Source organism: Magallana gigas, chromosome 7 (genome assembly GCF_963853765.1).
Source record: "Magallana gigas chromosome 7, xbMagGiga1.1, whole genome shotgun sequence".
NCBI classification, from domain to species: Eukaryota; Metazoa; Mollusca; class Bivalvia; order Ostreida; family Ostreidae; genus Magallana; species Magallana gigas.
This window is the reverse complement of record NC_088859.1, coordinates 44,366,405-44,378,956: the sequence shown is the minus strand read 5'-3', so window position 1 is coordinate 44,378,956 and position 12,552 is coordinate 44,366,405. Positions and strand designations below refer to the sequence as shown.

General features: G+C 34.0%; 1 protein-coding gene across 5 annotated transcripts; it reads left to right on the top strand.

Moving 5' to 3' along the window:
- The first annotated feature begins 651 nt into the window (after positions 1-651).
- On the top strand, positions 652-12,146 carry LOC105327592 (orexin/Hypocretin receptor type 1). Of its 5 annotated transcripts, none has more exons than XM_011428165.4 (8): positions 652-815; positions 3,233-3,602; positions 6,256-6,625; positions 7,501-7,621; positions 9,492-9,610; positions 9,718-9,798; positions 10,190-10,211; positions 11,107-11,612. In XM_011428165.4, exons 2-8 carry the CDS (start codon positions 3,261-3,263, stop codon positions 11,189-11,191), a joined length of 1,140 nt encoding a protein of 379 aa, XP_011426467.2. In that variant the 5' UTR covers positions 652-815; positions 3,233-3,260; the 3' UTR covers positions 11,192-11,612. The 5 variants fall into 5 exon arrangements, with proteins under 5 accessions (XP_011426467.2, XP_065922976.1, XP_065922979.1 ...); XM_066066904.1 differs by lacking the exon at positions 652-815 and adding an exon at positions 1,398-1,539 and having other exon boundaries at positions 11,107-11,611; XM_066066905.1 differs by lacking the exon at positions 652-815 and adding an exon at positions 2,584-3,128.
- The last annotated feature ends 406 nt before the right edge of the window (positions 12,147-12,552 follow it).

Genomic DNA, 12,552 nt, shown 5'->3' with positions numbered 1-12,552 from the left:
TTTATTATCAAAACGGATTTGGTGTGCTTTTTTCCGATAGCGCCACGATCAACTTTGTCAGTTACATCACGCATAAACAATACACACCGCCGGTATTAAAACTTCATGATTGGTCAGCTCGTTTTCATTCATTCATTCATTCATTCCAGATTATGGATTTCACAGAACAGTTCATTTTTCCCCCAACATCGACTCTCCCCTTTTATTTAAATTATATGCAAAACTCACGTACATGTTGACCGTGGGTTGCGACAATGGTGTTAAATAAAAATTAATTTGTATGTACTCCGCGTTTATTTCATGTACATTGAAATAAATGTATAATGTACATGTATTACCTACTTACTTACCAGAAATAATAGACATGAATTTCTCGATTTCTACACCTTTCCATCGGCAATCAACAGTCAATAAACGAATTAAACGATGATGTGATAATACAGTAGTGGAAAGTGCAAGGGGGTATACCGGTATGTACATATGTGTATGTAGAACTGACACATCTTCGCTAGGCAAGTGTCCGAATCGTTTATTCTCCTTTTACCCCACCACATCCCGTGTATATAATCAATACTAAAATATCCTCATACATTTTACCGCAAATGTCATTTCTTCACTTGTCGCTGAAATTCTTTTAAACGCCATCATCAGTCCCAGATACAGTGGCGTGGTTTGTTTTCATATAAAATGACAACTCTTGATCCGCTTTCCGAAGTCGATTAGCCAAAGATTGTTTATTGGAGAAAGTTTGGGGCAACTAAAGCGACAACTATGAACAGAAGGAAGTTCTACATGGATTATATGCACTGATTGTGGTATGATATATAATGTAAATTTGTTCAAAACTAGCGTATATTTTGTGCCGTAAATTGCAATTTTTTCGTAAGTATGGTATGCACTGTAGCTACATGTAAATATAGTCTAACTCACATTTTCTTCATAGAGCTATGTATACTGTATGTATGTTTTGCCACAAGTATACACTTTCGAAAAATACCCCAATTCCGACAGTCACGAGTAACACAGTGAATTTTTCATTCTTTGATAAGTTGTTCTGTCCGTTATGGTGTTCCGATGGGGCCACTTCGACCTTCTTCCGTGCATAATTTGGTATGCACCAACAGCAATTCAGCGGTAAGCTGATAAAGAAGCGAGTATTGTTTATGCATGACGTAGCTGACAGAATTGAACGTGACGCTTTTGGAAAAAGCACACCAAATCCGTTTTGATAATAAAGGATAAATTTAATAATTGTAACTATCAATAGCTGCAATTATAAAATTAATCCTTCAAAACAAAACTGTTTATTGATTGGTCGAAACTTACAACGACCTATTAAAAATCACGGACTGCACGAAAAAAAGCATGACGATGTCAGACTCAAAGTCTCACAGGAGCTTTGTCAGTCGCTATTTGTTTCCAAGATTATCGATCTTATCCAACATTATCGAGTATATAAAAAAATAAGTTCCTCGCTTCAAGACAGATTCACAGACCATTTTCTGTCACAAGTGGATGTCCTGCTTGGCGGCGCTGTTGGTATGTAATGCCATGTCATGTCATATTTTGTCATAGAGTTTATGCAATTTTTGAATGCATCCCATTTTTTTTTAATGAAAGTTATGTATTGTTTAGTTTTTAAAAGAAAAAACAAAAATACTCTGTCTGAAATTTGTCAGTGGTTAATTTTTTGTGCAGTAATTAGCTTATGTGCAGGTTATTTGATTTGAACATACAAGGAGATAATTATGCGTGGCAATAAATTTATAATTATAGCAATAACTATACAATGCAATAATATTTATTTTAAGAGCAATATAGGATCTGAATTTGTACATTTTGGTACATTACAAATTGTATCAATTCAATAAAAATAATACATAAAGAAGACAATACTTTAATTTGAAGGTGTAAACTTAAAATTGATAAAATATTAATTTCATTGAATAAATTTATGAAATTCCGACGTTAATATAGATTAATTTCCACAGTGTTTCACGATTCCTTGATGCAATGAAAATTTTTTATGAATCATTGCCATCATTTTAAATGCATTCTAAAAGTATTGTTGAAATGAAGGATTAACTGACATCAGTATTCTTAATTTAATTGTCTGCACTCTATTCCGTGTAGCGAAGTATTGATTTCTGTCTTTTTGGGGGGATAATTACATAAACATGATAAAAAATGATGTAGACATATTACAAACTCCATTATCACAACTTAAAAGGGAGCAACCGGGAGTTAAAAAGCAAAGCTGTTTTGGATTAAGTTGCATTGTATGTGTGTTAGTTAAACCGACAACCCCTATAATTGTTCAAACGGCAACGACAGTAAAAATCCACCTATAATAAATGATACATTACTAGCAGTCCGTTACTGGCGCTAACGATGGTCATACAAGAACTATCCCATTTCTCCACGTATCCGTCCATTATCTCTCATATCATTTGTTTCTCCTTCTTTTTAAACACAAGGTCACTCAATTCGCCCAATTTTTTTAAAAATTAAACGGGCATGGAAAAAATTACTTGACGGGGATTTGAATTTATGAATTAAGATGTATAGAAAATATTTGTATTTCGTAAAGCTAGTTGACAACTTGGGTCAAAGTTAGTTTAGAAATTGATAATGTTGCCCACGTGGGCGATATGGATAATGTGTCTATTGTTTTATTCCTGACAAAATGAACTCTGGAAAAGATGATTTATATTACACAGCTTTCTTAAGGGTATGCAGATGAAGTGCAGATTTATGCTTTTTCAAATGCCATTTACAAAAGATGAAATACTGCAAACACAAATTATGTAAGTACGAAACTATCGACAGTTCTGAAGGTGTCCAACATAACATCTTGCTTTGCAACAAGTCAGCCTGCTTTGACAAAAAGTGCTTTGCAATGACGCCATGGACTTTTCTGACAGCCAGTAATATCATCATTTAATTAACTGATAGAGTGTAGGCTATCTGAGGAGGACATTTAAGAATGTCTTAACTCTATCAGCGGTGAGGATAAATCAGGCAGATTGTTACATTTAGCGACATAACGCCGGACCAGCACGCAGTGAAGAACCTAAGCTTACATAGCTATCATTTCCAGTTTATGTTGGGTATTGACTTTTTCAATGGTTAGTTTGTGTTCTTACTTCATTAAGAACAATTGCTCGTAAAAATAAAAGAGCAGTTTGCGAGTTCATTAAAATTCGCCTCGTCATTTTTGTCTCTGTCGCAGAGTGGAATTCAGAACAATCTCGTTCAGGATGAGGAGCAACCAGAGCAATGAAACGGAGCCTACTGAACAGATAACAGACGAGGAGTGGTACCAAGAAATTCTGGAATTCGTCGCACCTGGACTGGAGCACTGGATTTTGATTGGGCTGTTTGTGGTCGTTTTTCTGTTGGGTATTAGTGGAAACCTGTTGGTCTGTCTGGCCGTCTGGCGGAACCGGAACCTTAGAACTCTAACGAATGTCCATCTCGTTAACTTGGCTGTGGCGGACTTTATGGTCATCGCTGTGTGCCTGCCTCCCACCCTACTTCACGATGCACTGGAATCTTGGTTTTTAGGAACTGTTGGTTGTAAAATTGTGACATACTTACAGGTAGGTTTCTTCCTGAACGTAAATCATATCTTGTTTACAGTTTTATTTTTTCGCAATTCATCTCGCATTTTCAATATGTGTGGTCACTTAATGCCAAGTTTTAAATATATTGTAAAGTTAAGAATTGCAAGCAAACAGAAAAACAGTATCTAAAAATCATCTTGACAAGAGAAATAAATAAAATATCATTCTTCAAAGTAGTTCTCTATTTGTTTACCGTGTTTAGATTCCGGTTAGATAGTATAAGAATTGATTGAGAAATCACAAATTTATCACACATAGAAAACCTGATATATATTTATGTCGCCTCATTGAAATAACAAAAAAGTTTTATGCCTTTTTTATTGGATGTTTGAATTGATCGTTGTTTTATATATAATATCGACAACAATCATACCGCTCACTGCCTACTCAATATTCGAGAGGCAGACATAAAATGTACAGAACGCAATCTCTGTGTTATGGTTTTTATCCTGAGCTTAGAGCACTTCATTCAAATTATCCAGGACAACAGATACTAGTAAGGTGTGAAAAACTCAATTTTAAGTTTCGATTTTACCCCGCAATCAAACTATCCCTTCCCAAATGGACCCGAAATTAAAATGTTTCATATAGGATGACAAGCAAATTTTCCCGTTGGAGTGGATTAATTTATGAAAAAACAGCCAACAGAAACCCTCGATATTTGATCACGGTCCGGCAATTAATATGGCTCCGTGCATTCCTGGTACAGACTTAAATTGTAGCTAGTCAGTAATGAGCATGTCTTCTTCCTCTTTCTGAGAGGTTAAGTCATCTGTTTCAGCTTGAGCTCACATTGAGCAGCAATTCATTTCAGAAATAAATCCGGTAGTGCCTGATTTTGTTGAAGTGTTATGGTTGTAGTTTTGAATTTTCTAAGAGGAACTAACTACAAGCCCAGTAAATTTAGAACCAAGAACTGAAGAGGAGAATCGTCGTTTTATGTCTGGCTCTTGATTTTCCAAAAACCACGGATCTAAGACAGTGTGAATATTATTGCCTCTTAATCGAAAACTAAAAGCATCTTGTTTGTCATTCTTAATGAGGCCAGAATCGCTGCATGGTAAACAAACTTTAAGAGGAAATGCACATAGTTCTATTCTATTTGATTTTTTTTGGGGGGGGGGGGGACTTAAAATTCACATGTGCAGTTATGCGCCTGAGAGCATTGATATGATGTACGATGTTAATATATGTTAAATTTATGAGTAAATTAAAGATCCACTAAAATCTACTGTTTCTGTTTCAACTACAAAGTCTTTTTTTTAAATGCAAGTGTACGTTGTTCTAGAATACAAAAAAAGAACATAGAAAAATACTGACAATCAGTAAGTCTACGATCAGCTTGTGGTCTGTGAGTGCTTTTGATGAAAATAGGATTTTCAGGAATCTGCAGGATATGTTTCCTGAGTAAAGTAATTAACGAGGCTGAGGTTTTTAGTAAACGTTTGTCTCCAAACAAGACAAAACTTGATAAACCTGACTAAATAAGGAAGTTGAGTGAATTTACAATTGTTACCTTAGATGAAATATAGAGTCAGTTCCTACAAAATAATTGCTACAAAATTATTAATGTGTTTCATACGGAAGTGAATTATTTTCAATATTATAATTAGATGCAGGGAGAATGAAAGGACTTGTATATTAACACAGAGAGAATAGAAAATGCTAGTACCTCAATATGACATTGCTGATAGTTCATATTGTGTCAGTTTCTACGTATAGGGTTCGCACGAGTAATACTTTTTTTTTTCATTTTAGTCCATAATTTAACATACACACGGCTCTTTTGGTGAAGGTATAAGAACGTGTTATTGTCTATCTGCTGCAATTAACAGGTTATGCGAGGACAGGTAATGAAAGGGTCTCAGATTTCCAATTGCCAGTCTATTGATTTGACAATTTAACCATCTACTACAGATGGTGCAGTAGGCAATCTTGTTTGAGCAAATGAGAATTGACTATTGATACATGTAGGCCTACATGTACAGAAACGGCCTCTACTTCTTATTTTCTTTATCGAATTGATCCTCCTACATTCCTTGTTTAGGCAGTAGGATTGCAACACTTTTATGTAACATAATTCTAAACCTAAAAGTCACCAGTTAGGCAGAAAGATGACAACACTCTTATGTAACATAATTCTAAACCTAAAAGTCACCAGTTCAGGCAGTAGGATTGCAACACTTTTATGTAACATAATTCTAAACCTAAAAGTCACCAGTTAGGCAGAAAGGTGACAACACTCTTATGTAACATAATTCTAAACCTAAAAGTCACCAGTTAGGCAGAAAGGTGACAACACTCTTATGTAACATAATTCTAAACCTAAAAGTCACCAGTTCAGGCAGTAGGACGGCAACACGTTTATGTAACATAATTCTAAACCTAAAAGTCACCAGTTTAGTTTTTCCCTATAGTCGTTCGTTATTGATTTATGTAACAATTCCGGCTGATTTCCCCCTTGTGTTAGGAAAAACTAATGATAAGAATAATTTATTTAGACAGAAAATCAAACTTTTACCATCGTTATCAATACATATTTTCAAATGATTCAGTATAGTTATTGAGTCGATAAAAAATATACAACCTTCATGTAACGTAGAATGTTGATAGCTTAATCTTTTTGTAGAAAGTATCTGTACTAGTATCAGTACTGACTCTCACCACCATCGGCATCGAGCGATACCTTGGAATATGTCATCCAATGTCGGATTTTCTCCCACGGATAAAGACACGGGTCGCTCTATTGGGCATATGGGTTGTCGCCATGGTTACAGCTATTCCGGATGCGTACTACATGACGGTGATTCCTGATAACGTCATACCTCCCACGATCAATTTACTGAAGAGCTGTCGCCCGTCCGACAGTCAGGTGGAAGTTACACAGCAACTGGTCATCTTTTTTGTGTTCTTCATTATCCCTCTCGCCATAATGGGATTTGCCTACACAAACATTTTCCTTTGCCTATGGAGGAGTACTCAGAGCTTACCAAACATCAGTAAGAATTATCCTTAAAACAAAACGTTTTAATTATACAACGTCCAATGCAGATTCCCATTTCCGACACATTATGCTTACTATTTCAGTATTAATTAAAAGTCAAGTTTTGAAACGTATCCTCTATTGACACATCTAAAACTTTAAAAACTTAGCATAAGACACCCGGGTGATGAATTAAAATGCTGTGAAAATGTAAGAAAGGTGTAAAAAATTTAATTCCTGTAAACTACATTTATTGGTATTATTTTGAAAATATAAACGTATTTATACTCTAAATGCAATACCTTTCAATTCCATTGCTTGGATCTTTTATTAGTATTTTTTCAGTCAATTTCTCAATATATCATTTATAAAATACACAATTAAAATACCAGACCCTCGAGTTGATATCTCTCTTGGGCTGATACATGGAACGGTAAGAAAAAGATTTGAAATGTAATATGTATTACTAGATATGAATGAAGTGTATAAGTATAATATAAGTATAAAGTCAAATTTTACTGCAATTTTTTTAAAACAAAGTCTATGTAATATATTATATGATATCAAAATATGCATATTAATTGTATTATGATTGTGTTGATTTTATTGTAATTCCGCATTCAATTAACTTTATATTGACAAATATTTGTAAAGAGCTTAAATTAAATACCGGTATTCTTGAAGAATCTTTCAATTTATCCAAATCTTCGGTAGAAATAGAGATACGTTGAAACTAACCAGGAGTATCGTTTAATGTTGTTCTGAGTATCGATTAATGTTGTACCGAGTATCGTTTAATGTTATTCCGAGTATCGTTTAATGTTGTTCCAATTTATCAATAAAATATTTGAAAATGAAGACGTTAACCTTTCTGTACCGGATGTTTTTCAGACAACGAACACGCTGCTAATACCGTCATTCAGAACCGCAAGATCACCGCCAAGATGCTAATTGTGGTGGTGGCGGCGTTCTTTGCCTGCAACCTTCCTGTCTATATACTTAACATTCTAAGGTACTTGAAAGTTTTCACTTAAATCCTGTTCATCATTCTTGGTTGAATTATTACCTCGAGCTGTGATCATAGACACCTGACGTTAAATAATTTTCTGTTTATTGTAAGATAACATTATTGGTTGATAATTTTTTATGCAATATAAGGTGACAGTGTTGTCAACAAAGTTTTGAATTTCGGTGATGATTTTATCAAGAAATTTCAGAAAAAGACAACCAATAACTTCTGGGTTGATGTTTTAAAATCATGGTTATATGTACTGGCATCATCTTTTAATTATTAATACAAAACTCTCACAAGGTTACTTTATATTCTGTATGGTAAGATAAGATATGATAAGATAAGATGTTTATTTGGTACTTAAAGGTCATTGCCCACTGTACATCTAGGCATCATATTGATATGCAACATAAACATGTTATATACATAATGCATATGTAACAATACTGTATTGTTTTAACATAGATTGTCATAGAGTTAGCATTTCTTGTCTTATTGACAGACCTCTTTTGATAAAAATTGCTGTATGGTACAATTCTAAGATAACGGTCGGGAAGAAAAGTTTGTTTATAAAATATTGGTATGACAAGGATGTAAATGAAATTGGATGATAATTGAACATTATTAAACGTGATGTTTGAAAACAATTAAAACATTTAATCATGTATGTACAATGCAACATAATAGCATTGTATGTACAATGCAACATAATAGCATTATAACTGCCATTAAGTTTCACTACAGAACTATATTATTATACATTTGGTCCAGTTCAACCATTGTAGTACAAGCCATTGTTCTTTTTTTTCAAAAATGTACAATGATTATTTTTAAAAATATTAACACTAAAGACAAAACACCAATTTCTACTGTCAGATGGAACTCTGAAGTATCTCTCAATGGTTAGTTAGAAAAAAAAAACTACCAAGGATATGTTCAAACTATGTTTTATTTGACCACATATTCTGCTGCTCAATGGTTTTAGTACATGATTGTACACGGAATTCTCCCAGTTAAAAATATTTGAAAAAGATGAAAGCTATTGATTATATTAATTTCACCTTCTGCGGAAATTCTACAGAAACTATTGAACTTTTTTTTTACTAGTTCCCATTCATTAGCCATGCGGAATCAGTTTAGTACTCACATAAATTAATAATACTTCAGAAAAAATAGGTTTTTATATATATCCAAGGTTATCTGGTCTATTATGTTACCTGAAAGATAATATCCTGTAGTATTTGTCTTAATACAGGAAATCATCTTACTATCAAAAGAAATGTTTATAACGTCAGGTGTCTGGCTCTCTTGTGACTTATTAAGTAGCTAACTTTATTGGTACTAGAATAAGCAGTCTTTTAATTCACCGGGAAAGAAAAATACTTAAAGCATTATCTTATTTCTTACTTTGCTTTCACTGGCGTCGGAAGCAAATTGAAAGTGGGGGGGCTAGACTAATCCTCAGAAATATTGAGAAAAAAGTAATTCCCAAAAATCATGGAAATCCTAATCCGTGGGAGGGGGGGGGGGGCTAGTATGCTTCTAAATCCAACTTCTCAGTCTTTCAAGGTAAATTTAGGTACAAAAATCTTTCCTGCGAAAAAAAGTGGGGGGCTGAACCCTCTATCATGCTATGTTTTTAAGGCATATGGTTAGGTATAACTTTGCAAAAAAAGTGGGGGGGGGGGGGCTAAGCCTCCCCTAGCCCCTCCCCCCCCCCACCCCGGTTTCGACGCCTATGGCTTTATCAAAATATTTTTTTCTTCAACTTATATTTTTGATGAGATTTTAAATTTCTGCACGATCTAAATTCCCTTTTATGGTCTTGATTTGAATACACCTGTGTTAATTACGTAATATTTTTACACAGGTATGTAGGAGTGTTGTTTACCGTAGATCATGCGAAAATTAAGTCGTTTGCCCTGTCGTCACATCTCCTCCTGTACACAAGTTCGGCCATTAACCCGGTCATCTACACTATCATGAGCGGTCAGTGTCTTGCAAAGATGGAGAAATAAAAATCATATAAAGCAGCCATGTTGATCCTTTTCAGTGACGTCATTCACTAAAACAAAAACATGTTGATTTTATTTCAGGAAAATTCAGAACGGCATTCCGTCAGATGATCTGTAAAGATGTCACCATTTGCAAGTGTAGGAGAATGGTCAAAAACCGAAGTAAGTTGACGTCGCTTATTGGTCGAGTATGCTGAGAACTCTTAAATCCTGATACATTTTGTATATGCAGAACTAAAATATAAAAACCCAACCTATATACAATCTTCTATTCATAGTGCTTGCATAAAAAAAATGCCCGGTCTTACTTTAATTGGCATTTAAATTTTGGTTCGTTTTATGTATGAAAATGTGTGTGTTAGAATGAGATCACACCGTGTTTTGTTATGAATAGATTCATGCAAACAAGCTTCCTATTGATTAGTTCTTTAGAGTTAAACCAAACCTGCTACATGACATTTGTAAGCGTCACTTCTGACGTCTTTTGATGTAATATAACACATGAAAATGTACAATGTACATTTAGATAAAACTGAAATCTCATCTATTTCAGGCCATTCCCAGACAACAGACAGGTATATCATGTTTCTGTTATGGTGCACTTTTTTATACACTCCCCTTACTTATTTAATTGGTCACCCACACTGCCCGTTTAATTTTTGTCTGACGACCAATAGGAGACAATTTTTTTAAAATGATTTTCCAAAGCGTACTGTTTTTTGTTTTAGATGATTTTGGTTTTATTACGCTGTATTGTAGTTTACCGTGCAGACTTCTGTTTATGATGTATTGAAGAAGAAAATTATATATCACACGTTATTGGTTACTCTTGAATCTTTTTAGTATTTAATTTGCTAATCCCAGGGTTTTTATTATGCATTTTACTGCCTTGAAAACCTTGGTAGACAATGTAAATAGTAAGTAAAACGAACGTTACAATTGGAAATGGTGTATGCTGCGCGAAATAAGATTTAAAAAACCCTTCTTAATTTATCTGCTGTATCGTGTCCATCTCATAAATCGGAACATTATATACCCAATTCAATATTAATTTTTTTCTCAAAAAAGGGTTCGGTGCAAAATATCTAAGGCAGGTGCATATAAAAAGTGCAAAATAAGTTTATTTGCTTTTTTTAAATTTTGTAATCAGAATTGAATGTTGTTACTCACAAAGCGATTTGGGGATTGCATCATTATGCGATTATATAAAAAATATATATGCCTCATGGCCGGGGAATAAGCTAAGGAAACTTTAAAACATAATTCTATTATATGGCATTTTATGTTCAATGATTTATCACTGGTGCAATTATTGGGGAAAAATCTAGTCAGTTCTCTTATCAAAACAATTTTTAAAAAACACGCATGTACATATAAAACCAAATGAAAAAAATTGATGTTGAAAAAAGTCATTAGCGATGATTAATAATTCAAAATAAATATACCAATGTGGTTTCAATTATAAAACAGCACAACGACAGGGGCCACGAAAAATCCACCGGAGGAGATTTGTCTGATGACGACGTACGTCGCAAAAGGTCTACATGACGCATGACAGTGCAGCCTAAATACGCAGAACCTTACAAACCCGTGAAGCGCTGTGAAGAAACGGACGAATCGACTCCAATAAATTCTACCGACAGAGACAAACTACTGACATTGTTAAATATCAATATGTACACGTTGTCACTTACCGTACTATGTCAAATTATTTATCTGGGTTATGATTTTTTAAGATTTGTTTTCCGTTAATAGATGTATGCATAAACAAAACTTCATTTGCTAACATATGTGTTTGTGAATCTTAAGGCTTTTGATTTAAACCACTAAAAGTGCAATATTCCCAGAACACGTGTTTGTGTTATTATTACCATTTGTTTTTAGGGTCCATGTATGACAATATCAATACCCGGTATCAACTTTACGTTTTGATTGTTATGTTCTGAATTTTACATAATCGGCGGGTGGCAGAAAATAAAAAAAATCGTCGTCATGTCGCAAATTTTGTATTTACTTTCACCCGGTAAATTTGACACATGACATAACTGTGTCCAGAAGATTTTGGTTACTGCTTGGCAAAATATAGATCAGGTTTATCAGTAGATAAACTAGGTGCACGTGCACCTGGGTAGTTCCATTACTTCATGAATACCGACATTTAAAATTAAGCGTTGCATCTCCTTGTAAGCTGTCCTGAACATCTCTTAAGTCTTTTGGTGTCTCTCATCACCAGGGTAACGGATGCATTTTCCACCCAAAGAGTGTCAAATATAGTGTACCCGCTAATGTGGTCGCTAATGTTTATCTTTAAGCATTTTCTTAATCACCTGAAAAAAATTAGTTTTTCGATCACGGATAGAGCAAATTTAGATATAGAAGAGCGTTTATGGTATTTTATTGGTGAAGGAGGCGGTAACATCCTTACAAATATGTATGTAATATTCAACGGTTATGATTAACAGCCATACAACGAATGGAAGTGCATGATTTTTTTGTTTTGTTTTTACAATTAAAAATAACCGTTCCTACAAGCTTTTCTTGTTGTCGTTAAAGAAAGAAATTGGTAAAAATATAAGTTTCATGTTATTCGAATTTTACGAATTACTGGTATATTAAAGAAAATCTATAGGTCTTTTAAGAAGTATGTTGTGTCAGAGTTTTGTATTTTATTGTTAAATAAACATTTGTGGGAAGCCGCTGTTTTCATATATGTATGTGTTTCAGTGACGGCAATTAATCATGGACATCTAATGAGTTACACGAATGTTTATGCTATCTTACATTTTTTGTTGCTACTTAAGATTATGTAATGATCTTATGGCTACTTTGTAAACACAAAATGCACGCCTGAAATAAGACACCCAGATAGTTGTAGTAATACCCATATATGGAAGGACTTGCCCTTTCTTCTATGTA